Genomic DNA, 27,292 nt, shown 5'->3' with positions numbered 1-27,292 from the left:
ACGTCTTGTACTCTAGTCACAGCCGAAGCTGCATTTCCAATCCCATTTACAGAGCAGTACATCATTGGAGCCATTTACACAGATTGGCGGTGCAGTGAAATCATTTGTAGCAGAATTGTGAATGCAGCTTCGGATGTGAATGGAGTATACGCTATTATTTCACTCAAATTGAGTACAAGAAAACACTATAATATGTATTCTCACAGTGAAAGGAGCCATTAGATGACATCTATAAAAACAATCCCATAAATGGTGCGTAGATGCGCAGAGAGCGGTAAAGAGCGACCCCTGGAGTCAGCGCAGTGCACTGCAGCAAGGTCTGACCATACACCAGAAGTACAAGCTTCCTGGAGAGCGGAGATCTGGTCTTGATTTGGGGCATATTGGCTCTTCTTCCTAATCCCCCCCCAGAAGATGACTGGGATCGTTTTGCTCGCAGCAAGAAAGACCCCTGCGAAGATGGGACGTCTTCAATAAAACACTCGTAAAATTCTCGTAAAAAAAATAAAGAAATGTAGTAAAAATGGGGCGCCGGTCGTGGTGAGAAGTGTCCCGGACGGGCGTTCACACGCTGTGCCTCAAAGTAGAGGAGAGAAGATTGCTGTTTAACCACTTAGATGCCACTGTCAATCTCTACGAATGGTGGGGCGTCTATGAGCTGCCCCCGACAGGATAGCGGGGCCCTCATCATCGCCATTGTGGTGCTCCCATAAAGCCCAACTGCAGACTGAGCTTCACAGAGGACGAGAATGTCCCCGATATATCACAATAACAAAGCATTGCATGATACAGGACAAGCGATGCCAGGATCGAGGGGAAAAAAATCTGTGAAAAATAAATTAAAAGGTGAAAAAAAGCATAAAAATTCAGATTACACATCTTTGTCTCTATCTGAAGGTAAAGATAAAAATGATCAGTCCCTTAATGATATACGATGTACTGGTACCTGCTCCCTGACTTTGCTGCAGGCTCGCACGCCGATCCCGCATCTTTCCCAGCAGATGATGGCCAACTCAATCAGCCATCATGGGCCTCGAAGTGCTGGTAATATGCTAATTGTGGCTCAATGTCTGACAGCGGCATTTAACAGACGTCACGTGTTTGGTATCAGCGGACTTGTACAGACCGGGGGGATCATAACGACAGGTCAGCTTTACCGAATAGAGAACGTAGTAAATAAAAAAACGTAAAAAACAATTGTGGAATTGTACTTTTTTTTTCGCAATTTCATCGCACTTGGAATTTTTCCCACTTTCCAGAGAATCACACGATACAATGATTAATGTACACTTTGTGCCGCACGCACAGTTATTACTGAGGTGTGATATATTGTGAATATCGACAATAGCCGGAGGTGTGATATCTGCATTTATCTGAAGAAAAAAAATGATGCTGTCTCCTAATTTACCCAATATTCTATTGATTTGTAATGTTTTTTTTTAGAGCTTTATAGGGAGCTCTGAGGGGCCACTGACTGCGCTCTTGAGGGGCCACTGACTCCGCTCTTGTGGAGCCACTGACTCCGCTCTTGTGGAGCCACTGACTCCGCTCTTGAGCGGCCACTGACTGCTCTTGAGGAGCCACTGACTGCTCTTGAGGGGCCACTGACTGCTCTTGAGGGGCCACTGACTGCTCTTGAGGGGCCACTGACTGCGCTCTTGTGGGGCCACTGACTGTGCTCTTGAGGGGCCACTGACTGCGCTCTTGTGGGGCCACTGACTGCGCTCTTGTGGGGCCACTGACTGCGCTCTTGAGGGCCACTGACTGTGCTCTTGTGGGGCCACTGACTGCGCTCTTGAGGGCCACTGACTGTGCTCTTGTGGGGCCACTGACTGTGCTCTTGTGGGGCCACTGACTGTGCTCTTGAGGGGCCACTGACTGTGCTCTTGTGGGGCCACTGACTGTGCTCTTGAGGGGCCACTGACTGTGCTCTTGTGGGGCCACTGACTGCGGTCTTGTGGGGCCACTGACTGCGCTCTTGAGGGCCACTGACTGCGGTCTTGTGGGGCCACTGACTGCGCTCTTGAGGGCCACTGACTGTGCTCTTGTGGGGCCACTGACTGCGCTCTTGTGGGGCCACTGACTGTGCTCTTCTGGGGCCACTGACTGCGCTCTTCTGGGGCCACTGACTGCGCTCTTGAGGGGCCACTGACTGCGCTCTTCTGGGGCCACTGACTGCGCTCTTCTGGGGCCACTGACTGCGCTCTTGTGGAGCCACTGACTGCGCTCTTCTGGGGCCACTGACTGCGCTCTTGTGGGGCCACTGACTGCGCTCTTCTGGGGCCACTGACTGCGCTCTTCTGGAGCCACTGACTGCGCTCTTGTGGAGCCACTGACTGCGCTCTTCTGGGGCCACTGACTGCGCTCTTCTGGGGCCACTGACTGCGCTCTTGTGGAGCCACTGACTGCGCTCTTCTGGGGCCACTGACTGCGCTCTTCTGGGGCCACTGACTGCGCTCTTGTGGAGCCACTGACTGCGCTCTTGAGGGCCACTGACTGTGCTCTTGTGGGCCCACTGACTGCGCTCTTGTGGGGCCACTGACTGTGCTCTTCTGGGGCCACTGACTGCGCTCTTCTGGGGCCACTGACTGCGCTCTTGTGGAGCCACTGACTGCGCTCTTCTGGGGCCACTGACTGCGCTCTTCTGGGGCCACTGACTGCGCTCTTGTGGGGCCACTGACTGCGCTCTTCTGGGGCCACTGACTGCGCTCTTCTGGGGCCACTGACTGCGCTCTTGTGGAGCCACTGACTGCGCTCTTCTGGGGCCACTGACTGCGCTCTTGTGGGGCCACTGACTGCGCTCTTCTGGGGCCACTGACTGCGCTCTTCTGGAGCCACTGACTGCGCTCTTGTGGAGCCACTGACTGCGCTCTTCTGGGGCCACTGACTGCGCTCTTCTGGGGCCACTGACTGCGCTCTTGTGGAGCCACTGACTGCGCTCTTCTGGGGCCACTGACTGCGCTCTTCTGGGGCCACTGACTGCGCTCTTGTGGAGCCACTGACTGCGCTCTTGAGGGCCACTGACTGTGCTCTTGTGGGCCCACTGACTGCGCTCTTGTGGAGCCACTGACTGCGCTCTTCTGGGGCCACTGACTGCGCTCTTCTGGGGCCACTGACTGCGCTCTTGTGGGGCCACTGACTGCGCTCTTCTGGGGCCACTGACTGCGCTCTTCTGGGGCCACTGACTGCGCTCTTGTGGAGCCACTGACTGCGCTCTTCTGGGGCCACTGACTGCGCTCTTGTGGGGCCACTGACTGCGCTCTTCTGGGGCCACTGACTGCGCTCTTCTGGAGCCACTGACTGCGCTCTTGTGGAGCCACTGACTGCGCTCTTCTGGGGCCACTGACTGCGCTCTTCTGGGGCCACTGACTGCGCTCTTGTGGAGCCACTGACTGCGCTCTTCTGGGGCCACTGACTGCGCTCTTCTGGGGCCACTGACTGCGCTCTTGTGGAGCCACTGACTGCGCTCTTGAGGGCCACTGACTGTGCTCTTGTGGGCCCACTGACTGCGCTCTTGTGGGGCCACTGACTGTGCTCTTCTGGGGCCACTGACTGCGCTCTTCTGGGGCCACTGACTGCGCTCTTGTGGAGCCACTGACTGCGCTCTTCTGGGGCCACTGACTGCGCTCTTCTGGGGCCACTGACTGCGCTCTTGTGGGGCCACTGACTGCGCTCTTCTGGGGCCACTGACTGCGCTCTTGTGGAGCCACTGACTGCGCTCTTCTGGGGCCACTGACTGTGCTCTTCTGGGGCCACTGACTGCGCTCTTCTGGGGCCACTGACTGTGCTCTTGTGGGGCCACCGACTGCGCTCTTATGTGGAGACGGACACAACAATCATCTCCATCTGCACAGAACTATATCACAGAGTGAAAACTACAGTCACAAAATCACCTATGTGGAACTACTGAAGAAGCCAGAGACAGAGAGCACGTTTCCGGGTGGTCAACATTTAGACGTGTACACTTCCGGTTCTCCCGTCTGAGGTAAGAGGGGATGAGACGCGCTGTAGTTGCTATGGTGATCACAATAGGGACCAGCAGGGGTCAGCTGGAGAGACTGACAGCCTGCGCGGGGGATTGTGGGAATGTTTGGGCGGGAATCGGGTTGTGACTCGGGATCCAGGATGACACGTGACCTTGAGGTTGTTGAAGACCGAGTGTGGTGGAGGTCGTGGTGCTGACTAGACGCCATTAGACTCCTCATGTCCCATAATAGCTGATACAAACAGACTGACACCCACATGTACCGTACATCATTGTGTTATAGGCAGCTGCAGTCCTACGTAACACCACAGATAACACAGTGATAACTCTGAGTACAGATAATGTAGTAGATGTCACCTGCAGTCCTATGTAACACCACAGATAACACAGTGATAACTGAGTACAGATAATGTAGTAGATGTCACCTGCAGTCCTATGTAACACCACAGATAAGACAGTGATATCTCTCTGAGTACAGATAATGTAGTAGATGTCACACCTGCAGTCCCATGTAACACCACAGATAACACAGTGATAACTCTTGAGTACAGATAATGTAGTAGATGTCACCTGCAGTCCTATGTAACACCACAGATAACACAGTGATAACTCTCTGAGTACAGATAATGTAGTAGATGTCTTCTGCAGTCCTATGTAACACCACAGATAACACAGTGATAACTCTCTGAGTACAGATAATGTAGATGTCACCTGCAGTCCTATGTAACACCACAGATGACACAGTGATAACTCTCTGAGTACAGATAATGTAGTAGATGTCACCTGCAGTCCTATGTAACACCACAGATAACACAGTGATAACTCTGAGTACAGATAATGTAGTAGATGTCACCTGCAGTCCTATGTAATAACACAGTGATAACTCTCTGAGTGCAGATAATGTAGTAGATGTCACCTGCAGTCCTATGTAACACCACAGATAACACAGTGATAACTCTGAGTACAGATAATGTAGTAGATGTCACCTGCAGTCCTATGTAACACCACAGATAACACAGTGTTAACTCTCTGAGTACAGATAATGTAGTAGATGTCTTCTGCAGTCCTATGTAACACCACAGATAACACAGTGAGTCTTTTATTAAATAAAATACTTTCACATGACACTAACTATGATACACTACAAATAGAACACAACAAAACAAAACATAAGAACAAAGCTCCAATCAGACGGCCACAAAAGACAAAAAAGAAACCTACTAATCAGGGACAAGAAAGAAAATTCCAATTAAATAAAGAAAGCAAAAAGAAAAGACAACAAACAAAATACTCATAACTTACATTAATACCCCTGTAAAAATTATAAATAGTATAAAATCATACAAGACCCCCGGCCCAGCTTCATTCATACTACTATATACAACCCCAACTACATTCACACCGTCCTATATATAATATTATAAACAATATATACACTATAAACACATTATATACAGATTTATACAACGCCGCAAACACAGCAAAACCCTACTGGTCCCACTGCCTTACCTTACAGCCACCCGCTTGCACCGCCACATACACCCTACAACAAACCTAAATACAATACATTATACAAAATTATTATTAAAATTTTTTTTTTTTTTTATTTTTTTTTTATTTTTTTTTTTTTTTTTTTTTATTTTATATATATATATATATATATACACACACCTACACTAACTATCCCGCCACCCCTGATCCAGCTCTGGCCACAAAGTTCAGGAATTATCCGAGCTAGGATCAGGCCCCAAAGTTTTTCCCCAGGCGGGGCCTGGGCCAGGCCAGATCAGTCTCATATCACCGCTGTTGAAACCCCCCAATCCCCCACCCAACCTAACTAAGACCCTCTATTATACACACTATATACAATATATACAATACACTATATACAATATATACATAAACCAACTTCACAACCTACATACTCACCACCCAAGGCTCAAGTTCGATGCCTGCAAACCTTCTATTCAGGGAACAGAGATACAAAACAAAAATCTAGGGTGTAAAGATATCAGCCCACCACCAGGATATAGGAGCGCTAACGGACTAAGGCACCCCGAAGGAGAAACCCCTCCAGAGATGGGCCGCCCTCCGGGCACCCAGTCTTTCGCACTCCAGAGAACGCACCTTCACCAGGGCACCTAGGATGCTGCTACAAACTTCATCTACACGGAGGATTTTATGCTGCGTCGAAACTAAAACTCGTGCGTTCCACGTGAAGTACCTGACCACTGCGCTGACTAAGAATAAAGTGGCTCGGTCCCTTCTCCCGAGGTCTCTGAACGCTCCATAGGCCCACTCGGCATAGGACAGAGTGGCCAGCCGCGGCCAACCAATGGAAGCGCCCAGCCTGTTGTACACCTCTGTATTAAAAGGACAATGAAGCAGGAAGTGCTCCATGCTTTCCAGCATGGTAGCGCAAGCCTCACGGGGACAATTCCTGTCCACGGAGCTCCTGTGCTTCAAATTGTCCTTCACATACAACTTACCTTGGAAGCAGCGCCAAGTCAAGTCCCAATACTTCTTGGGGATCCTGCTAGAATTTAGCAAACTTAACCCAACCTCTAGATCCCGACTTGGGCAGTCCTTGAGGACCAATGGTTTCTGAAAATGCGAAAGCAAGACCCGCATGTCGAGGAGTTTCCTCGGGAGGGACCTCACTTCCCACATTCCCAGACCCCACCGGCGCATCATTTTCAGAACCGGGGTAACATAAGCCGGGAGATGCCCGTGCGGTGTGCGGAGATCCTTCAATCTTCCCCCTGTCTCCCATTCCTGGAAGAAAGGCTGAAACCATCCCTTGCAGGAGAATACCCACGGAGGAGCCCTCTCTTTCCAGAGGTTTGCCACGTTAACTTTCAAAAAGGTGTTCACTAGGAACACCACGGGGTTTACCATATTCAACCCCCCTAGTCTCCTCGTGCGGTAAGTGACCTCCCGTTTGACTAGATTCAGTCTATTCCCCCATAACATCTGGAAGAACAGACTGTAGACCCGTGTCCAGAGAGGCTCTGGTAAGACACAGACGCTGCCCAGGTAGATTAGCAAGGGGAGCAGGAAAGCTTTGCACAGGTCAACCCTTTCCCTCAGGGTCAAAGACCAACCCTTCCATTGGTCCACTCTTTGGGCGACACCTTTGATTCTGCCTTCCCAGTTTTTCGTGGGGTAATCACCCTGGCCAAATTCGATGCCTAGGACTTTGGCATGTTCTTGGGGTTCGGGGAGGGTGTCCGGAAGATCAAACGCGGGATCCCCGCCTCCCAGCCAGAGACTCTCACACTTGTCCTGGTTGACCTTGGACCCGGATGCCTCCGAGTAGCTCTCCACTTCTGACATCACCACCATCGCCTCCTCTTGCGAAGAAACAAAGACCGTGACGTCATCCGCGTAGGCCACTACCCTCAGGATAGCCTCCGGCGCCACCCCGCCCATCCCCACCCCCGCCAACGGCCCACAATCGACCCTTCTGAGGAAGGGATCGATCGCAAACGCGTAAAGCAAAGGGCTAAGAGGGCAGCCCTGGCGGACACCGGACTCTACCCCGAAAGGTTGTCCAATCCACCCGTTTACCAGAGGGAAAGTCTCAGCCCCTGCGTACAAGGTCTTAAGCCAGTCCACAAACCCTCCAGGCAGACCATACCTCAAAAGAGTGGACCAGAGGTACTCGTGGTCAACCCGATCAAAGGCTTTTGCCTGATCCAGGGTCAGCAAGAACCCCTTCCAAAGGCCCGCCCTGCCTTGCTCCACGGCCTCTCGGACACCCAGAACAGCACTGAAAGTGCTACGGCCAGGAACGCAACAGTGCTGGGCCTCCGAAAGGAGCCGCGGCGCAAATTTCACCAGCCTGTTGAAGAGTATCTTAGCCAAAACCTTCCTGTCCACATTGAGAAGTGATATGGGACGCCAATTCTCAATGCGTGATGGATCCTTACCCTTTGACAAAATGATCAGAGCCGACCTCCTTAATGATCTCGGCAGAGTGCCCGAGGAGAGACACTCATTAAACACCTGAGTCAAGAGGGGGACCAAGGAGTCCCTAAAGGTCTTAAAGAACTCGGATGTTAAGCCATCCGGACCTGGCGATTTTTTGGGCCGGAGCCCATCGATCGCCAGTCTCACTTCCTCTTCTTTGATCGCTTCTGCCAAACCGCCCAGCGAGAGGTCAGCCCCTGGCTCAGGAACAGCTTCAGCCAGGAAAGCCGACATCCTGTCACGATCCAGTTCCTTCCTTCCCAAGAGGTGCGAGTAGTATGAACTGACGACCTCCAAGATCCCTGATCTGGACCTTCTCAGGGATCCCGTACTGTCCATCAGCCCCGTCACTATCTTACTATTCACTGACATCTTGCAGCTTCTGTAGGGGTCGGGCGAGTAGTACTTCCCGTAGTCCCTCTCAAAAACCAAAGATGCGTGCCTATCGTACTGACACCTCTTTAGCAAGGATTTCACACTGGAGATCGCCTCGCGGCTACCCCCAGTCGAGACAAGTTGCTCGAGTTTCCTCCTCAGGCTCTGATACAGGCGATCCCTGTTCAGGCTTCTGAGGTTCGAGAGTTGCCGGAAGAATCTCGCCACCCGATGTTTGAACATCTCCCACCACTCCGACTTAGTGTTACTTAGGCCCAGCAGCGGTACCTGGCTCTGAAGAAATTCCTCAAAGGACCGTCTTACAGCTTCTTCCTCAAGGAGTGACGAATTCAGCTTCCAATAACCTCTTCCCATCCGAGGAGTCTCTGTAACGCTCAGAGAAAACATAATCAAACAGTGATCGGAGAATTCCACCTCCACAACCGACAACGGCGAGGAAACGGCCTCCTCCTTCAAATAAAACCTGTCTATCCTAGACCTGCACTGACTACCTCTAAAATAGGTGAACCCCGCGTGGCCTGTGTTGTGCCGGATGTGGACATCCACCAGGCGTGCCTCACTTACTATCCTATTTAGCGCGACGCAATCGTAAGCCAGCCGGTCTACGGAACCTCCTCTATCACAGGGTCTCGTGACATTGTTGAAATCCCCTCCAAAGACCACCTGCCGACTCGAAAATAAGTAAGGTTTGATCTTCATGAAGAGACACTTGCGGTCCCACTTGGACTGGGGACTGTAGATGTTAATGAGCCGAAGCTCCTGTCCCCCCATGGAGACATCTAGGATCAAGCATCTCCCCATTTCTAACTCGATCAATCGTCTGCATTCAACCGCTGCGGTCTTAAAAAGGACCGCCACCCCGCTATACGGCTCGGCCGCGAGAGACCAGTAGGAGGGCCCGTGCCTCCACTCCCGCCTTGCTTTATGCATGGTTGATAGGTCGGTCAACCTGGTCTCCTGCAAAAACAAAATGTCGGCGTCAAGTTGGCCGAGAAAATGAAAGGCCGTGTACCTTGCCGCTTCTGACTTTATGCTGGCAACATTAATGGTTGCCAGCGTCAACGGGGTGGGTGCCGCCATCATGATTGATTGAATTAGATAGCCTTTTTCTTCCCACCCCCAACAGTTTCACCCTCTTCCTCTGACAATGATGAGTTTTTAGTGCGCTTAAGACAAACTGACTCATCCATTCTCTCCTTACATACACTCTGGCCCTTGTCTGGTGGTCCCGAGGTAGTCCCCCCCCCAGAAGGCTTTGTATTTGCCCCCTGAGAAGAAGACCCAGCGACCTCCTGAGCCCCAACAACGTTGTCCGCAACCTCCGGTCCCGGGTCCCCATCGCCCCCCTCTGGAGGGGAGTCCTGGAGGGCCCGGAACCGGTTAGAGAGATCCACCAGAGGGGGGGCGGCTGGACCTTCCAATGGCACCTGGATCAGGGCTACGGAGTCAGAGGGGTCGCACTCCGAGGAGGAGGCTCGAGGCCCGGACCCCCTCTTATCCTTAGTTGTTTTCCTGTTACCCTTTTTCTTTTGCTGTGACCACTCCCCCTCTCCCTCATCCAGACTGTCACCGGATGAAGGTTCCTGGGCAGACATGGCGTCCTTTTGCTCCTCTCTTTCAAGTCTCTTGACTTCCTCGCTCAATTCGCTGTCTTTAGGATCCTCAGCTGCAAGTGGAGCACCCGGGTCAGAGTTTAGGGTCATTACTCCCTGCCCCCTTTTCCCATGGCGCTGCTCCTGCCGCCTGATATTGGATGGCGGCAGCCTGCTCCTCACCGGTTCCCTGCCTCCTCCGCCTCTGCTGGTCCCTTCACCGGCGAGATTAGTCCCGGCTTTCGCCTGTCCCGCACTCGCCGCTTTCAGGACCGCATTGGCAAAGGAACGCGGACAGCGACTGAACGGGTGACCGAGGTCACCACACAGGTTACACCTAATCCTGCCACAGGTAGCAGCAAGATGGCCGAGGTCCCCACACAGTGCGCATTTCTGGGTGGTACACTGCGCACTGAAGTGTGTGGGGCTGCCGCACCTGTGACAGACCTTAGGCTGCCCCCGGTAGAAAATCAAGATCCTGTCCCTCCCCAAAAATGTTGAGGAAGGGATATGGGTAACGGTGTTTCCTGAAACCTTCAATTTCACCATGAAGGTCCAGGCTCCTGACCAGATACCATGCTCATCGAGGGTCTTCTCGGGAATACCGACGATGTCGCCGTATCGTCCAACCCAGGTGGAGATGTCTACACAGGAAAGTGACTCGTTACTGGTCAAAACGGTCACCTTCCTGACTGAGTTCTGGCGGGATATTGCCACAGCGAGGAAACCCTGCCATTCGGGGCGACCCCGAGCCAGCTCATGGCGAGACCAGAAAAGCTCAAGGCCCTCCGGTCTCACGAAGCTGACATCGAAGTAGGAGGTCCCATAGGGATGGATCAAGGCGAAGATGTCATATGCCACGAAGCCCATCCCCAGCAGGAGCTCAGCAACCTTTGACCGATCAGGACAGGCATCCTTGCTTACCCACTGGAGACGGGCCACGTTCCTACGGTTACTCCTCTGCCCCGGTGTCGGCAGAGACCAGACAGTCTCTGCCCCTCTATCTCGGAAGGCGGAAAGACCGTGTCTCTCTATCCAGAAAGACAGATCAACCTCCCTCCCCTCTACATTGATGGAACTCTCCCCTCTCCTCAGGGCGTCCAGGAAGCGCTGCTGCAAGTCACCATCCTCAGGGTCACCAGACAAGGGCGCACTACTACCCCCAGCAGTGACAGCTGCTGAATAGCTTGGGGCCGAAGCCCCCGCCACCGCTGGGGAGGCAGCAGGACCACTACCTGCTTCCCCTCCACCAACACCAGTAATGCTCTCCTCATTCACTCCTCCACTACTCCCATCATTTGCAACATCACTACTCCCACCATTCACTCCACTACTACTCCCATCATTTGCAACATCACTACTCCCATCATTTACTCCACCACTGCTCCCATCATTCATTCCACCACTATTCCCACCATTCACTCCACCACTACTCCCATCATTCACTCCACTACTACTCCCATCATTTCCTGCACAGCTCCTTTCATTCCCCTTACCACTGCCACCACTTCCCGTCATTTTATTACCTGTATTGTCACCACCATTTGTCCCAGTGTTCTCTGCACCTGCCACAGTCACATCCATTCCTTCCTCACTTGTGTCTGCTAGCTTCTCTGCACTCACACCTGCCGGACCGGGGGAGGGGTGCAGCACCACACTCGATTTCCCTTGATTGGTGCTGACTCTCTGTTGTGTCCTTGGAGCGCCTTGCCCCCCCACTGCAGCAGTTTGCACTTTATTATTTTGGGCCCGCTGCTCGTTGGGGGGCGCCGCCTGCCCCGCACCCACAGACTTCGCGGTCCTGGTGTCATGCTGGGGCGCTGGAGCACTCTGTCCCCCTGTCACAGCAGGGCGCCTCTTGTTCCCTGCAGATGATTTATCCTTTTTCTGTCCTTTTTGGACACGCTGCTCTCCTGTCACAGCTGCGTGCCTGTTCTCCTTTAAGGCGCACTGCGCCCCTGTCACAACAGTGCGCCCTCCTTTCGCCGCACCATGTTCCTCAGACCTGCCCCCCACAGCCCCGGCGTCGGCCGGCACAGCCGTTGGGAGCAGGGATGGAGTCTGCCCACACCGTCCCCCTTTCGCAACGGCGTGGACACCCACCTCACCCCCCTCAGCCCCGGTGATAACCGGCTTAGCCGCAGAGGGCAGGGAGGGAAACTCCTCGGGGTCCCCTATGTCCGGCGCCGTGAGTACCTCCACAGCCTCGCCCCCTGCACTGTTCCCCGCACAGACGGCAGCACCGCCGGACGTCCTCCTCCTCTCCCCACCTTGCCTATGCCCCAGACCCACTGCAGAGCCCGTGCGTTTAGGTTTGGTGGGGTTTACACAGGAGGTGGTAGGTGTAACATCATCCATCGGTACATATTTGTAACTCACCACCTCCCGTGCGGTCTCCGTCGTCTTCTTCTTCCTCTTCTTGGTTTCCTCTGCTGGCTCGTCCTCACCGAAGGAGAAGCGGTCCAGGTTCACTGGAGACTCCAGCTGTCTGATCTCCTGTAGCAGACCGCCCTCCTCCTCTTCCTCCGCTGACACTCCAGCCTGTGCTGTCGGAGTCCTCTGCCGTGCCGGGAGGCCGCTTCCCTGTTGTCGGCTCTGCGGCTCACTCTCCCGGCTGGTTCCAGCTTGTAGGACTCCAGTCACAACCACATCGTCCTCCTCCTCCTCGTCGCTTAGGACGCCGGCTGGCGGTTCTCCTGAGGTATTTAACCCCTTCATTTCTGAGAACCGCCGCTGGTTCTTAAACCTCTCCAGGAAGGGACCTGCGCTTTTCTCAATCCCCTCCCGGAGGAGCACTAACCGGGCCACCTCATCTCTGAGGGCTCTTAACCTCTGGGAGGTCACAGGTTTCTCCTTGCTAGAGGCTCGGGTATTCAGGATCCGAGCCTCCCGCAGCTCCTCCTTCAGCCCGGTCAGTGCTTTGCCGGCGTCCTCATACTCACGTAGCATGGCGACCACTCGGGAGGAGAAGGTACTCGTGGACTCGCCGGAGCTCCTCTCCCCCCAGGATGTTCCTGGGCTCTCCTTCCTGGGGCCTGGGGTGCCCCTGTCTCCCTCTCTGGGCGGACGATGAGCCGTCTCAGGGTTGGAGTAGGTGGGTATGGTTCTTCTCACCCGTCCTGACCTCCTCAGTCCCTCTTGGGCCAGTTGCTGTTGCTGCTGCTCTCTGTCCCCCGCCGGCACAGACCGGGGAACAGAAGCCTGGGAAGCCATGTCGGCCTCCCAGGAAGCCTGCCTCTCCCTGGGGAGAAGAGAGGCAGACTCTGGGCCTCCTGCTGGAAGTGCTGGAGCTCACAATACAGGTGCTGCTCCCAGCAGGGTGTGACTGATTGTGCGCACCTGTCCTCCACACTCAGTCCTGTGTAACACCACAGATAACAGTGATAACTCTCTGAGTACAGATAATGTAGGAGATGTCACCTGCAGTCCCATGTAACACCATATATTAACAGTTGTTTCCTGTGCAGGATGGATGATGATGGCGCCCAGGAAGTGGCGTCGGAGATGGAGGGGAAGGGGTTGGGGGTCTGGGGGCTCCTGCAGGTGGCCGGGTGCACAGGACTGGCAGCGTACTCAGTCTGGGCGTTGGTGCTGATGCCCGGCTTCCGGAAAGTGCCGCTGAAGCTGCAGGTGATTATCGGTGCCGTCCCCCGCATCCTGTGATGTGATCGGTGCCGTCCCCCGCGTCCTGTGATGTGATCGGTGCCGTCCCCCGCATCCTGTGATGTGATCGGTGCCGTCCCCCGCATCCTGTGATGTGATCGGTGCCGTCCCCCGCGTCCTGTGATGTGATTGGTGCCGTCCCCCGCCTCCTGTGATGTGATTGGTGCCGTCCCCCGCGTCCTGTGATGTGATTGGTGCCGTCCCCCGCCTCCTGTGATGTGATTGGTGCCATCCCCCGCGTCCTGTGATGTGATTGGTGCCGTCCCCCGCCTCCTGTGATGTGATTGGTGCCGTCCCCCGCGTCCTGTGATGTGATTGGTGCCGTCCCCCGCGTCCTGTGATGTGATCTGTGCCGTCCCCCGCGTCCTGTGATGTGATCGGTGCCATCCCCCGCCTCCTGTGATGTGATCGGTGCCGTCACCCCTGTCCTGTGATGTGATTGGTGCCGTCCCCCGTCTCCTGTGATGTGATCGGTGCCGTCACCCCTGTCCTGTGATGTGATTGGTGCCGTCCCCCGTCTCCTGTGATGGGATCGGCGCCGTCCCCCGTCTCCTGTGATGTGAATGGTTCCGTCCCCCGCGTCCTGTGATGTGATCGGTGCCGTCCCCCGCCTCCTGTGATGTGATCGGTGCTGTCCCCCGCCTCCTGTGATGTGATCGGTGCCGTCCCCCGCCTCCTGTAATGTGATCGGTGCCATCCCCCGTCTCCTGTGATGTGATTGGTGCCGTCCCCCGCCTCCTGTGATGTGATCGGTGCTGTCCCCCGCCTCCTGTGATGTGATCGGTGCCGTCCCCCGCCTCCTGTGATGTGATCGGTGCTGTCCCCCGCCTCCTGTGATGTGATCGGTGCCGTCCCCCTGTCCTGTGATGTGATCGGTGCCGTTCCCCGCGTCCTGTGATGTGATTGGTGCCGTCCCCCGCGTCCTGTGATGTGATCGGTGCCGTCCCCCGTCTCCTGTGATGTGATTGGTGCCGTCCCCCGCGTCCTGTGATGTGATCGGTGCCGTCCCCCGCGTCCTGTGATGTGATTGGTGCCGTCCCCGCGTCCTGTGATGTGATCGGTGCTGTCCCCCGCCTCCTGTGATCGGTGCCGTCCCCCGCGTCCTGTGATGTGATTGGTGCCGTTCCCCGCCTCCTGTGATGTGATCGGTGCCGTCCCCCGCGTCCTGTGATGTGATCGGTGCTGTCCCCCGCCTCCTGTGATGTGATTGGTGCCGTCCCCTGCCTCCTGTGATGTGATTGGTGCCGTCCCCCGCCTCCTGTGATGTGATCGGTGCCGTCACCCCTGTCCTGTGATGTGCTTGGTGCCGTCCCCCGCGTCCTGTGATGTGATCGGTGCCGTCCCCCGTCTCCTGTGATGTGATTGGTGCCGTCCCCCGCGTCCTGTGATGTGATTGGTGCCGTCCCCCCGCGTCCTGTGATGTGATTGGTGCCGTCCCCCGCGTCCTGTGATGTGATTGGTGCCGTCCCCCCGCGTCCTGTGATGTGATCGGTGCTGTTCCCCGCCTCCTGTGATGTGATTGGTGCCGTCCCCCGCGTCCTGTGATGTGATTGGTGCCGTCCCCCGCGTCCTGTGATGTGATTGGTGCCGTCCCCCGCGTCCTGTGATGTGATTGGTTGGCTGTGTCTCATGGCATCTCCTCTTCTCGTGCCCAGGTGCCCTACATGCCGGCCAGCGCCAGACAAGTGGAGAATGTGATGACGCTGCTGAAGGGGCGCGCAGGAAAGATGGCGGACCTGGGCTCTGGGGACGGCAGGATTGTGAGGCGCAGTCACATCGCGCTGTACCGCTACGCCCGCTGACGCCATACTCACTGACTGTCTCCTTCCCGCAGGTCCTGGAGGCTGCCAGGAGGGGATTCCACCCGGCCGTGGGGTACGAGCTGAACCCGTGGCTGGTGCGCCTGTCCTATTTCCACGCCTGGAGGTCCGGATATCAGCGGAGGGTCACTTACTTACGCGAGGACCTGTGGAAGGTGCATGTGGCGGTCTCTAACCAGTATGGTCGTGTTATATTAACCCTTCCCCGGCCCCTCTGCCATGGCGGTCCATCGGCCTTGCTCTCTGCTGTCACTGAATGGAAACCCTAATACTTCCGCCATGCCCCCATGTAATACCGCCATATCGTCTGTGCGCAGGTGCAGCTGCACGACTGTGACAACGTCTCCGTGTTCCTGGCACCCAGCGTGGTAAGTGGCTGCTGTTTGCTGATCCGGATCAGGACTGTGCCGGCCGTAACGGTATTTACTGCTCACAGCTCGCGCTGCTGGAGGACAAGCTGCTGGCGGAGCTGCCTGCCGACGCCCGGGTGGTGACCGGACGGTTCCCGCTGCCCACCTGGCTGCCCAGTGACGTCATCGGAGAGGGCACAGACAGAGCCTGGGCCTACGATATCAGGACTGTACGCCAGGCGGGCACCACCCCAGAGCCTGGCACTGCGGTGTGACCAGAGCCCGGACAGTCACATCGCCTACTCTACAGGTGTGCTGGCCGTCATCACTGGAAACAGTCAGCAAGCCCGTAATGGCAGTCAGCAAGCCCGTAATGGCAGTCAGCAAGCCCGTAATGGCAGTCAGCAAGCCCGTAATGGCAGTCAGCAAGCCCGTAATGGCAGTCAGCAAGCCCGTAATGCAGGTCACGAGTGCAGCCTGTACAGGGCCCAGCCGTGCACTCAGCAATGAGCAGACACAGGACAAGCAGGGGATGCTGGGAGGTTTCTGCTCTGAAGCCTGCAGAGTTATAAATGCAGCTCTGAAGTGCAGCACACACTGTGATGTGTTTTATGACTGTGACGTGACATCTCTCTTTTAACGTTTTATTGCTATTTATATTGATTTTCAGCCTTTTATTGTATTTATTTATGCCAAGTAAAAAAATTTAAAAAATGTTGGTAAATTTTTAATAAAAATTATTTAATTTTAAGAATTAGAATTTTTTTCAGGCCCTGAATTGTGTTACTAGGAAGAAGCTTTATATATTATCGGTCCTCAGGCTCCTCCCCTTATTTTGCCCCGCCCACTTACTGAGGCCCCTCCCCTTATCAAGGCTCCTCCCACTTACAGAGGCCCCTCTCCTTATTGTGTACCTCCCCTTACTGAGGCTCCTCCCACTTACTGAGACCCCTCCCCTTATTATATCCCTTCCTTTACTAAGGCCCATCCCCTTACGGAGGCTCCTCCCCTTATTGTGTCCCTCCCCTTACTAAGGCCCCTCCCACTTACTGAGTCTCCCTCTCCTTTCTAAGGCTCCTCCCACTTACTGAGGCCCCTCCCCTTATTGTGCCATCCGTTTACTAAGGCTCCTCCCACTTACTGAGGCCCCTCTCTCCTTATTGTGTACCTCCCCTTACTGAGACCCCTCTCTTTATATCCCTCCCCTTACTAAGGCCCCTCCCACTTACTGAAGCCCCGCCCCTTATTGTGCCCTCCCTTTGCTAAGGCTCCTACCACTTACAGAGGCCCCTCTCCTTATTGTGTACTTCCCCTTACTGAGGCTCCTCCCACTTACTCAGACCCTCCCCTTATGTCCCTCCCTTTACTAAGGCCCCTCCCACTTACTGAGGCCCCCTCCCCTCATTGTGTCCCTCCCCTTACTAAGGCCCCTCCCACTTACTGATGCCCCTCCCCTTATTAAGGCTCCTCCCGTCAGTCCTGGTAATGGCCTTTTCTCTCTCAGGGTTTAGGATCTTCTTTCCTAGCATGGAGATCAGCTGACCAATCTAATCAAGCAGAGCTGCAGTGTAAAGCATGGCGGACAGGATTCGAAGCCTTTGATGAGCGTCTGCATCTACTGACTTCCTGGTGCGTGTGTAGTCAAGCAGAGATGTAGTGTAAAGCATGGAGGCAACAAGGGTGGGGGCTTTAATGAGAAAGGAGGGGGATTTCAGACCACCTTAGACTCCCACAGACAATGCACCTGAGCTGGAGTTATAATTTATAGCCCTGATGTATCAGGACAAAAAAACGACACTGAACTCAATAAATAGGATTTCCGTGTCTAAGAGTTGTGTAAAAATAAATATTACTTTATTAATAAGATAACGATTGAGGAGGAGAAGCCCGAGCCCAGATCTGAGGAGTCTGCCGTGCAGTGCCGATCACAGCCAGCAGAGGGCGTCACATCTCATGGCTGCTTCTCCTTGTAGCACGAAACAGCAGTGACTGGGGAGCGTCAGCACTGAAGGCTCTGTGCCCCTCACCGCCCATAAGTGTCCGCAGGCGCATGATCTCCTGCTTATACCTGGGGAGAGATAACATACAGTACAGTGTGTGTACAGTGACTGCACCAGCAGAATAGTGAGTGCAGCTCTGGGGTATAATACAGGAGGTAACTCAGGATCAGTAATGTATGTATACAGTGACTGCACCAGCAGAATAGTGAGTGCAGCTCTGGGGTATAACACAGGATGTAACTCAGGATCAGTAATGTAATGTATGTACACAGTGACTGCACCAGCAGAATAGTGAGTGCAGCTCTGGGGTATAATACAGGATGTTACTCAGGATCAGTAATGTAATGTATGTACACAGTGACTGCACCAGCAGAATAGTGAGTGCAGCTCTGGAGTATAATACAGGATGTAACTCAGGTTCAGTAATGTAATGTATGTACACAGTGACTGCACCAGCAGAATAGTGAGTGCAGCTCTGGAGTATAATACAGGATGTAGCTCAGGATCAGTAATGTAATGTATGTACACAGTGACTGCACAGCAGGAAGAGGTGGAGCCTGCTTGCCGTGTGCTCTGTGTGCTGCATAGAGAGAGCTCCTGGGAAGGGAGGTAAACTTTTTCATCCAGGACTTTTTGTCTGCCCCCTTCCCAGGAAAGAAGGCTCATTTTGGGACTGGCCTCCGGGGCTGGGCCCCCGGCTCCCGCCTCCCGGTCCAAGCCGGCGGGGGGTGGGAGGACTCCAACTACGGCTAGGGCCACAAGATCTGGCCAAGGATCAGGCAAGGGATCCAGTATGAAGACCCGTAGGACCCCTGAGGCCGCGGCGGCTCCTTCCCCCGGAGGTAGGCCTAGTACGAGCAGGGGTGCTGCAGCGGTGCCCCTTGGTTGGGGTACTAAGGCGGCTAGAGAATCCGCCGTGGGCTATGGTTCACGCATCCATGCGCACCTCTGCGAGTATGAGGACGCCTCAAGGAAGCTAAAATCCCTCTGGGGGGAGTTGAGGGTAGCTAAGGAGAGGTCTGACAGGGCCTCCGGCAATAAGAAGGCCGAGCTATCCGCCGCGGTCAAGAAGATAAAACAATCCATACAAGACCTGGAAAGCCGGAGGTGTGAGATCCTGGATGGCAGCGGGCCCTTCCGTGAAAAGCTGGAGAACGACGACCGGTTCAGAGCCATGACCGGTGGGGCTCCGGAGGGGTCACGGAGCTCCGGCCTGGTGGTGGAGGAGGATGATGAGGAATGCGAGGAGGAGGTCGCGCCCTACCCACCGCCTGGTGGCCTGGTAAGAGATCTCCAGGCGTCGCATAGCGGGATAGCCCCCGAGCAGGTGGCTCTCCCGTCAGATTCTGGCCCTTCAGGGGACAGCGGGAGCGAGGGGGAGGATGAGGATGGTGGTAGTAGCAGCGAGGGGGGCTGCCTCGTCATGCAGCAGATCCGGCAGATCGAGTCCCCGGTCCGTTTTAACCAGCTGAGGTTCGGGGATGAGATCTGTGAGGACGAGGCAACCAGGAGGGGGATGAAGAGGAAGGTTAAGAAAAGGAATAACAAGAAAACATCTACTGTGGAGAAATATGTGTATGTCCCCCTCTCTGGGGCCCCCCGATCCCGTTGTGCGGCACCCGCTACCCACCCCGGCTCGGGCTCTGTTGTGGGTCCGCAGCGAGGGAGCGGGGAGATTACAGGCCATGACACGCAGGGCGCTGCCTCTGTTTGTGGTAACGGAGGGGGTAGTGATGTGTCTGATATGGAGCATGGTGTGGAAGGTGGCCCAGCGGTGGGCAAGAGAGTGGCAGCCGGGACCGCATCTCCGGCGGTGAGCGCTGGGGTGTCCGGGTCCCCCACTTACGGATCCGCTAAAACTGGATCACCCAGGCACCTAGTAAAGTAAAGGGGGCGAGGCCTGCGGCTCCAGCAGAACCGGCTCATAAAAAGAAAATGGTGGGGCCTCCCCTGGCGGGGTCTGCGGTGAAGTCGGGGCCTCCTGCATTGGGGGCACCGCCGCTGGTGGATGCTGAGGGAGAGTGGCCTAGCCTGGGGCCAGCCGCTGGAGTTGCTGTGGCCAGGCTGTTTGTGGCCCAGGGTGTGGTGGTGGGGGGTACTGTGCCCCATGGGACTGGTACCGCCGGGGGGATTCCTGGGGGTGGATCTAGCTCTGGGTCGGCTCTGGGGGTCCCGCTGCGGCCGGTCTCAGGGGGCGTGGCCTCCTCGGCACCCGCTGCCCATGCAGGAGCAGCTTTGGATAGCTCTGCTGTGCGGCTGGAGGCTGGGGGCGTGGCTTCCCAAGGAAAAGAAAAAAAAATGGTCTTAGCCAGCAATGGAGCAGGGACTGCAGCAGATAGCAGCAAGGGCGCCTGCCTGGTGGGGTCCCCTGAGTCTGGGGGCTTACCTGGGGTGGGGGCTCCGGTGACAAGGCAGGATGGAGCTGGAGGTGAGTCTGCACCTGGCTTCCTACCTGCCAGTGAGGGAGGAGGCTCTGTGCCTGCTGTGGTGGAAAGTCAGGCTGTGCTGCTTAAGTCATATGGCAGCGCGACCCTTAAAGGGACCGCAGCGCTGTGTGTGCCAAACCCCCCAGCAGGGAGGATGCCACCAGTAGGTGGCGGTAACAGTGAACCTGGAAATACCCAAAAGGTGAGGCAAAATAATAATGACCCCAGTGTGCATGTGAGAGAGTGGGGTGACTGATGGAGTGGATGAGGAGGGTGCGGGTATGGAAGTGTCTATGGTTGAGGATGCGAGTGGCAGTGCGTCTAAGGTGGCAAGTGTGAGTACGGTGTCTGATGGTAGTGGGAGAAGGGGGGAGGGGGCCGGTCCATCTGCCTCCCCAGCCACAGGTTCTCGGAGTTATTCGGGGGTGGTGGCTGGAGCCCCTGGGTCTAGTCAGGGGGTTTCCTCGCCTCTGGACCTCAGGGATAGCGTTTTGCGGCGCCGCTTCCTGGAGGCCCTCAAAAAGGGAGAACGGACGATCGAAGTAGAGGGAAGAGTGGTGGACTTGGCCTTTTGGCTGGATAGACACGGCCAGGCTGCCTTCCAAGATAAAAGGGAAGGGGAAACGGTTTGGTCCCTCCCGACAGCCGGGCAAGGGGTGGCCAGGCGGAATGTGGTCCGTCTTCGGTGGAGGGGCAGTGAAGCGTGCCCGCCAAGGGCGAGGGTTGTGGAGCTCCTTCTGAAGATGGACTTCAGGGCGACGGACATCTTTGCCCTGATTCATCCGTTTGGCACCTCCTTCTTCGATGTCAGTTTTGTTCGGCCAGAGGGCTTGGAGCTTTTCTGGTCGAATTTCGAACTGGCAAAGGGGGAGCCCGGCTGGCGAGACTTTGCCGTGCAGGCGGTGTCTCGCCAAAATAGTGTAAAGAGGGTGACCGTTCTGACAAGTAACGAGTCACTCTCTGGGGTCGACATAATGACGTGGCTTTCCCGTTATGGGGAAGTCACCGAGGTCCCTAAAAAAAATAGGGACGAGTTTGGCATTTGGTCAGGGGGCTGGACCTTCATGGTAAAGTTGAAGGTTTCAGGAGGTACGGTCACCCACATCCCTTCCTCAGCATTTCTGGGGAGGGACAGAATCCAGATCTTCTACCAGGGGCAACCGAAGGTCTGGCACAGGTGCGGTGATCCCCGCCACTTCAGCGCAGGCTGTAAGGTACAGAAATGTGCCTTGTGTGGCGGGGTAGGCCATCTTGCCGCGGCCTGTGGTGACATTAGGTGTCACCTGTGTGGTGACCTAGGTCACCCGTATAGCCGCTGCCCCCGTTCCTTTTCCAGCACCATCTCTGGCCCGGCAGGGGGGAGCCAAGGGGGGGTCCCCGGTGGTGCAACTTCTGCTGTGGCTGAGGGTGGAGGCATGAGGGGAGCTGAGGGGTCGGTGAGGAAAGGCGAGGCTGGTACATCTGCCCACCAGTGGCAACAGGTGAGGAGCCATAAGGGCAGGGGGCAGGATAAGCCTCAGGCAACTGGGGTGATGACTGCCCCCACCCTGGAGGCAGCAGCCAAAGCCTCTGAGGCCCTGGGGGAGAAGGCGGTGAGCGAGGAGATCCGGAGGATGGAGAGGGAGGAGTTGGCTGCTTCTGATAACTCTTCCCAGTATGAAAGTCTGGATGAAGAGGTGGTGGAGCAGCCTAAAAAAACGGGTGACAATCGTACCGGTAAGAGTCGGAAGAAGAGGAAGAACAAGGCTAAAAAATCTAAGCCCCCCCCCCCTGGCCACTGGGGTGCCTACGGAAGGGCTCGCCGACTCCCCTCTGATTCCCCTCTCCAATCGGTTCCAAGCCCTCGATGACTCTGCTGTGTCGGAGGTCGGGGGTGAGGGGCCGGTCGCAACATCTGGGGTGCCTTCGGGGAGTGGTGAGGTCTGTCCTCCGGGGGATTCACACTCCTCTGGGGGGACTACCTCGGGGTCCAGGGGCAAGGAATCTATTTCTGGGAAATCCAGTGCTATAAAGGAGGATATGGACACCTCAGTATCTTTAAAGAGGAGGGGTGAGTCGGGCTCCTCCTCAGAAGGGGAGAGGAAATCAGGGGGTACGGTTAAAAAACAGGCCATCTAACTCAATCACCCATGATGGCGGAACCTACCCCGTTGACTCTGGCGTCGATTAATGTCGCCAGCATAAAGTCAGATACGGCTAGATTTACGGCCTTTGATTTTTTCATCCGGGTTGAGGCTGATATTTTATTTTTGCAGGAGACCAGACTAACGGACCTGGGGTCCATCTATAAAGCAAAGAGGGAATGGAGGAGTGGGCCCTCATACTGGTCTCTTGCGGCCGAGCCGTATAGCGGGGTAGCGGTCCTTTTTAAGACCGTGGAGGTGGAATGCAGACGGGTGATCGAGGTAGAAATGGGGAGATGTTTGGTCCTTGAGGTCTTCATGAGGGGACAGGAGCTTCGGCTCATCAATATCTATGGCCCACAATCCAAGTGGGACCGTAAATGTCTCTTCCTGAGGATCAAGCCCTATCTTTTTACGAGCCGGCAGGTGGTCTTCGGTGGGGATTTTAATACTGTAACCAGACTCCGTGATAGGGGAGGCCCCGGAGACCGGCTGGCTTATGATAGCGTAGCCTTGAATAGCATAGTAAGCGAAGCTCGCCTGGTGGATGTCCACATCCGGCACACCCCAGGTCCCGGGGGTTTCACCTTTTTTAGGGGAAGCAGCAGGTCTAGGATAGATAGGTTTTTTTTAAAGGAGGAAGCCGTCTCTTCTGCAGTGTCCGCTGTTGAGGTGGAGTTCTCCGATCACTGTTTCATTTTCTTTACTTTGAATGTTACAGAGACCCCCCGGATGGGGAGAGGCCTATGGAAGCTGAATTCGTCCCTTCTGGAAGAGGCGGAAGTAAGACAGTCCTTTGAGGAATTTCTTCAGAGCCAGGTACCTCTCTTGGGTCTTTGTAGCAGTAAGTCTGAGTGGTGGGAGATCTTCAAAAGAAGGGTCGCAAGGTTCTTCCGTCAGCTCTCGAGCCTCAGGGGCCTGAACAGGTACCGCCTGTATCGGGAGCTGGGGAGGAAACTCGAGCAGCTCGTCTCGACTGGAGGGGACCGAGAGGAAATCTCCAGGGTGAAGACCTTGCTCAAGGGGTGCCAGTATGATAGGCACACATCCTTGGTTTTTGAGAGGGATTTCGGGAGGTACCGCTCGCCCGACCCTTACAGAAACTGCAGCTTGTCAGTGAATTGTAAGATGGTGAGAGGACTGATTGACAGTACGGGGTCCCTGAACAGATCCAAATCAGGGATCCTGGAGGTGGTCAGATCCTTCTACTTGCACCTCTTGGGGAGGAGGGATCCTGATCGGGATGAGATGTCGGCTTTCCTGACTGAAACCATCCCTGAGCCGGGGGATGACCCCTCTCTTCATGTTTTGACAGAAGCAATCAGGGAAGAGGAAGTGAGACGGGCGATTGATGGGCTCCGGCCCAAAAAGTCGCCCGGTCCGGATGGCTTAACATCTGAGTTCTACAAGACTTTTAGGGACTCTTTGGTCCCCCTCTTGACTGAGGTTTTTAATGAGTGCCTCTCCTCGGACATTCTACCCAGTTCAATGAGGAAGTCAGCCCTGATTATCCTGTCAAAGGGTAAAGACTCGTCCCGTATTGAGAATTGGCGTCCCATAGCGCTTCTCAATACGGACCGAAAGGTTCTGGCAAAGGTGCTTTTTAATCGGTTGGTGCAGTTTGCGCCCCGGCTCCTTTCGGGGGCCCAGCACTGCTCTGTTCCAGGCCGCAGTACATTTAGTGCTGTGCTCGGTGTCCGGGAGGCAGTGGAGCAGGGCAGGGCAGGTCACTGGAAGGGGTACTTGCTGTCCTTAGACCAGGCGAAGGCCTTTGACCGGGTTAACCATGAGTACCTCTGGTTCGTCCTTCTGAGGTATGGTCTGCCTGGGAGGTTTGTTGATTGGTTGAGAGTTTTATACAATGGGGCAGAGACTTTTCCGCTCGTGAACGGTTGGGTCGGACACCCTTTTGAGGTGAGGTCTGGTGTCCGCCAGGGCTGTCCTCTGAGCCCACTGTTATACGTGTTTGCGATCGACCCCCTTTTAAGGAGGGTGAAGCGTGGACCGTTGGTGGGAGTCAGGATGGACCAGGCGGAGCCAGAGGCCGCCTTGAGGGTAGTGGCGTACGCTGATGATGTTTCCCTTTTTGTATCCTCGAGAGAGGAGGCAGATTGGGTGATGTCTGAGGTTGAACACTACTCGGTGGCATCCGGTTCCATGATCAACCGGGACAAGTGTGAGAGTCTCTGGCTGGGAGGGGGAGATCCAAGTTTTGATCTCCCGGACACCCTTCCAGGGCCTCAGGCCACAGCAAAAATATTAGGCATCAGTTTCGGCCCGGGGGACTATCCCCAGCAAAACTGGGAGGGCAGACTTAAGATTGCCGCCCAGAAGGTGGATCAGTGGAAGGGTTGGTCTTTGACCCTAAGGGAAAGGGTTAGTCTTGCCAAGGGCTATTTGCTTCCTTTGCTAATATATTTGGGCAGCGTCTGCATCTTGCCAGAGCCTCTTTGGACACGGGTCTACAGCCTGTTTTTCCAATTGTTATGGGGAAATAGGCTGAACCTAATCAAGAGGGAGGTCACGTACCGCACGAGGAGACTAGGAGGGTTGGGTATGGTCAACCCAGTGGTGTTTCTAGTAAACACCTTTCTTAAGGCAAACATCGCCAACCTCTGGTCAGAGAGGGCTCCTCTGTGGGTATTCTCCTGTAGGGGGTGGTTTCGGCCTTTCTTCCAGGAATGGGAGACAGGAGGGCAGGTAAAGGACCTTCGAACACCTCATGGGCATCTTCCGGCTTATGCTACCCCGGTTCTGAAGGTGATCCGTCGGTGGGGTCTGGGAGTGTGGGAGATCAGGACCATGTCGAGAAGGTTACTTGACAATAGGGTCCTGTTGACCCACTTTCAGAAGCCCCTGGCGCTCAGGGATTGCCCAAGCTGGGATCTGGAGGTGGGGCTCGGGTTATTGAACTCTAAGCGGATCCCCTTGAAGTTTTGGGACTTGGCTTGGCGCTGCTTCCATGGGAAGCTGTATGTGAGGGACAACCTGAAGTGCAGACGCTCTGATGACCGGGATTGTCCCCGCGAGGAGTGTGGCGGTATGCTTGAAAGCATGGAGCATTTCCTGCTTCGGTGTCCCTTTAATACAGAGGTCAACAGCAGGGTGGGTGCTTCCATTGGCTGGCCCAGGCTGGCAGGCCTTTCCTATGCGGAGTGGGCCTATGGGGCATTCAGGTCCCTTGGTGGCCGAGATCGGGGCACTGTTTTCTTAGTTAGTTTAGTAACTAGGTTCCACACGTGGAATGCACGGTGTCTAGTGTCTACTCAGCGGAAAGTCCTCCCCAGGCAAGAGGTGATTAGGAACATCCTGGGTGACCTGGCAAAAGTGCGCTTGCTGGAGTTTGAGAGGCTGGGTGCAGGGAGGGCCTCTCTTCTTTGGAGGGGTTTCTCCTTTAATGTGCCCTAGGGAGAGTTAGGTTCTGTGTGCCTGTGATAGGGTTGAGTTAGTCTTTTTTATCTTTTCATCTTTATTTTGTAGGGTCAGATAGATGTGTAGGGACAGGGAGGGACAGTCTTTAGGGACAGGTAGTTAGTATTAGGTTGGTAGTGAGGGTCAGTGAGGGACAGGTAGGGGCAGGTAGGGAGAGATTGGTAGGGCTATAGGGACAGGATTTTCTCTTTTGTGTTGTTAGGGAGGGTCAGGGTGATGTGCGGTAGATTAGGGTGAGAGCCTCTATGGTCTCCAGTTCCTGGTGGTGGGCTGTAACCCTCACTTATAGATTTTTGTTTTGTAATTGGTAACCCGGGTATAGGGCTTGCAAGCATTGAACTTGGGCCTGTTCTTTGGTCATGGTTATGGTGTGTATTGGTTATTATGTTGTATTGATATGTTATTATAAGGTTGTATATATGTTACATGTGTACTATGATGCGTGTAGGGGGGATTTAGTTTAGGTGGGGTGGGGGGTTTCTTGGGGGGGTGGGGGGATGGGTTTTGGAGAATGGACGTCCGGCGGGATGCCAAGAAGATAAAAAAAGGAAAAAAAAAGGGCCATAAACTTTTATGGACCATTGCTGTGTAGGAAAGGCCACAAACTCTCATGGGACCTTTGGGGGAATGGTGGTGGTTTAGTTTAGGAGGAAAAAAAAAATATATATATATATAAAATAAAAAATATATATAAAAATATATGATTAAGTTTCGGCCAGGTGGCCTATTTACTTTCTTTAGGGCAGATGGCCGACTTTTTGTTTATTTTTCTAGGGATGAATGCATGGGTATGTGTGTATGAGGGGAAAAAGGAACAAAGGAAGGGGAAAAAAGGGATATAGGTTGAGGTCTCTTCCTTTGCTGGGGGGCATTAATGAAATGGAGGAACATTTTGTTTGTATAAATCTGCTGGACATTGGACTTTTGGGGATTGTGAATAATTTCTATTGTTATTGAGTTTGTCTGTAAGCTTTGCCTGTAAGTTTTGTTTTGTACTTTTATAATAAGAGATACAGGATGTAACTCAGGATCAGTAATGTAATGTATGTACACAGTGACTGCACCAGCAGAATAGTGAGTGCAGCTCTGGGGTATAATACAGGATGTAACTCAGGATCAGTAATGTAATGTATGTACACAGTGACTGCACCAGCAGAATAGTGAGTGCAGCTCTGGAGTATAATACAGGATGTAACTCAGGATCAGTAATGTAATGTATGTACACAGTGACTGCACCAGCAGAATAGTGAGTGCAGCTCTGGAGTATAATACAGGATGTAACTCAGGATCAGTAATGTAATGTATGTACACAGTGACTGCACCAGCAGAATAGTGAGTGCAGCTCTGGAGTATAATACAGGAGGATGAATACAGTGATGTCCTCACCTTCCCAGGTGCTTATCCACATATTCCTGCAGCTCTGCCACCTGCTCCTCTGCTACCACCGCTCTCGCCAGCAGCTGACTTCTCTCCTTCTCCAGATCTTCCTAATTGACCCATACAATAACAATGCCTTGTGTGAACGGTGACAAG

At 54.5% G+C, this 27,292-nt stretch overlaps 2 protein-coding genes across 3 annotated transcripts in view; one reads left to right on the top strand and one right to left on the bottom strand.

Annotated features, from left to right (window-relative positions):
• Positions 1 to 13,240: 13,240 nt before the first annotated feature.
• ANTKMT (adenine nucleotide translocase lysine methyltransferase) lies at positions 13,241 to 16,530 on the top strand. Its single transcript, XM_077274188.1, has 5 exons — positions 13,241 to 13,575; positions 15,264 to 15,368; positions 15,443 to 15,583; positions 15,746 to 15,796; positions 15,865 to 16,530. The coding sequence occupies exons 1-5, from the start codon at positions 13,414 to 13,416 to the stop codon at positions 16,051 to 16,053; spliced, it is 648 nt and encodes a 215-aa protein (XP_077130303.1). The 5' UTR covers positions 13,241 to 13,413; the 3' UTR covers positions 16,054 to 16,530.
• Positions 16,531 to 17,609: 1,079 nt separating this feature from the next.
• The window catches only part of CCDC78 (coiled-coil domain containing 78), a 139,509-nt gene continuing 129,826 nt past the window's right edge, over positions 17,610 to 27,292 (bottom strand). For both annotated transcript variants that reach the window (XM_077274186.1, XM_077274185.1), the window contains exons 14-15: positions 27,146 to 27,246; positions 17,610 to 17,846 (exon numbers count right to left, since the gene is read on the bottom strand). In XM_077274186.1, coding sequence (XP_077130301.1) covers positions 17,723 to 17,846; positions 27,146 to 27,246 — 225 coding nt within the window. In that variant the 3' untranslated portion in view covers positions 17,610 to 17,722. The remainder of the gene's footprint in view (positions 17,847 to 27,145; positions 27,247 to 27,292) is intronic.

The sequence above is a fragment of the Ranitomeya variabilis genome, chromosome 7 (genome assembly GCF_051348905.1).
Source record: "Ranitomeya variabilis isolate aRanVar5 chromosome 7, aRanVar5.hap1, whole genome shotgun sequence".
Lineage (NCBI taxonomy): Eukaryota > Metazoa > Chordata > Amphibia > Anura > Dendrobatidae > Ranitomeya > Ranitomeya variabilis.
The sequence above is the reverse complement of the archived record's forward strand: the minus strand, read 5'-3'. Positions and strand labels throughout refer to the sequence as shown.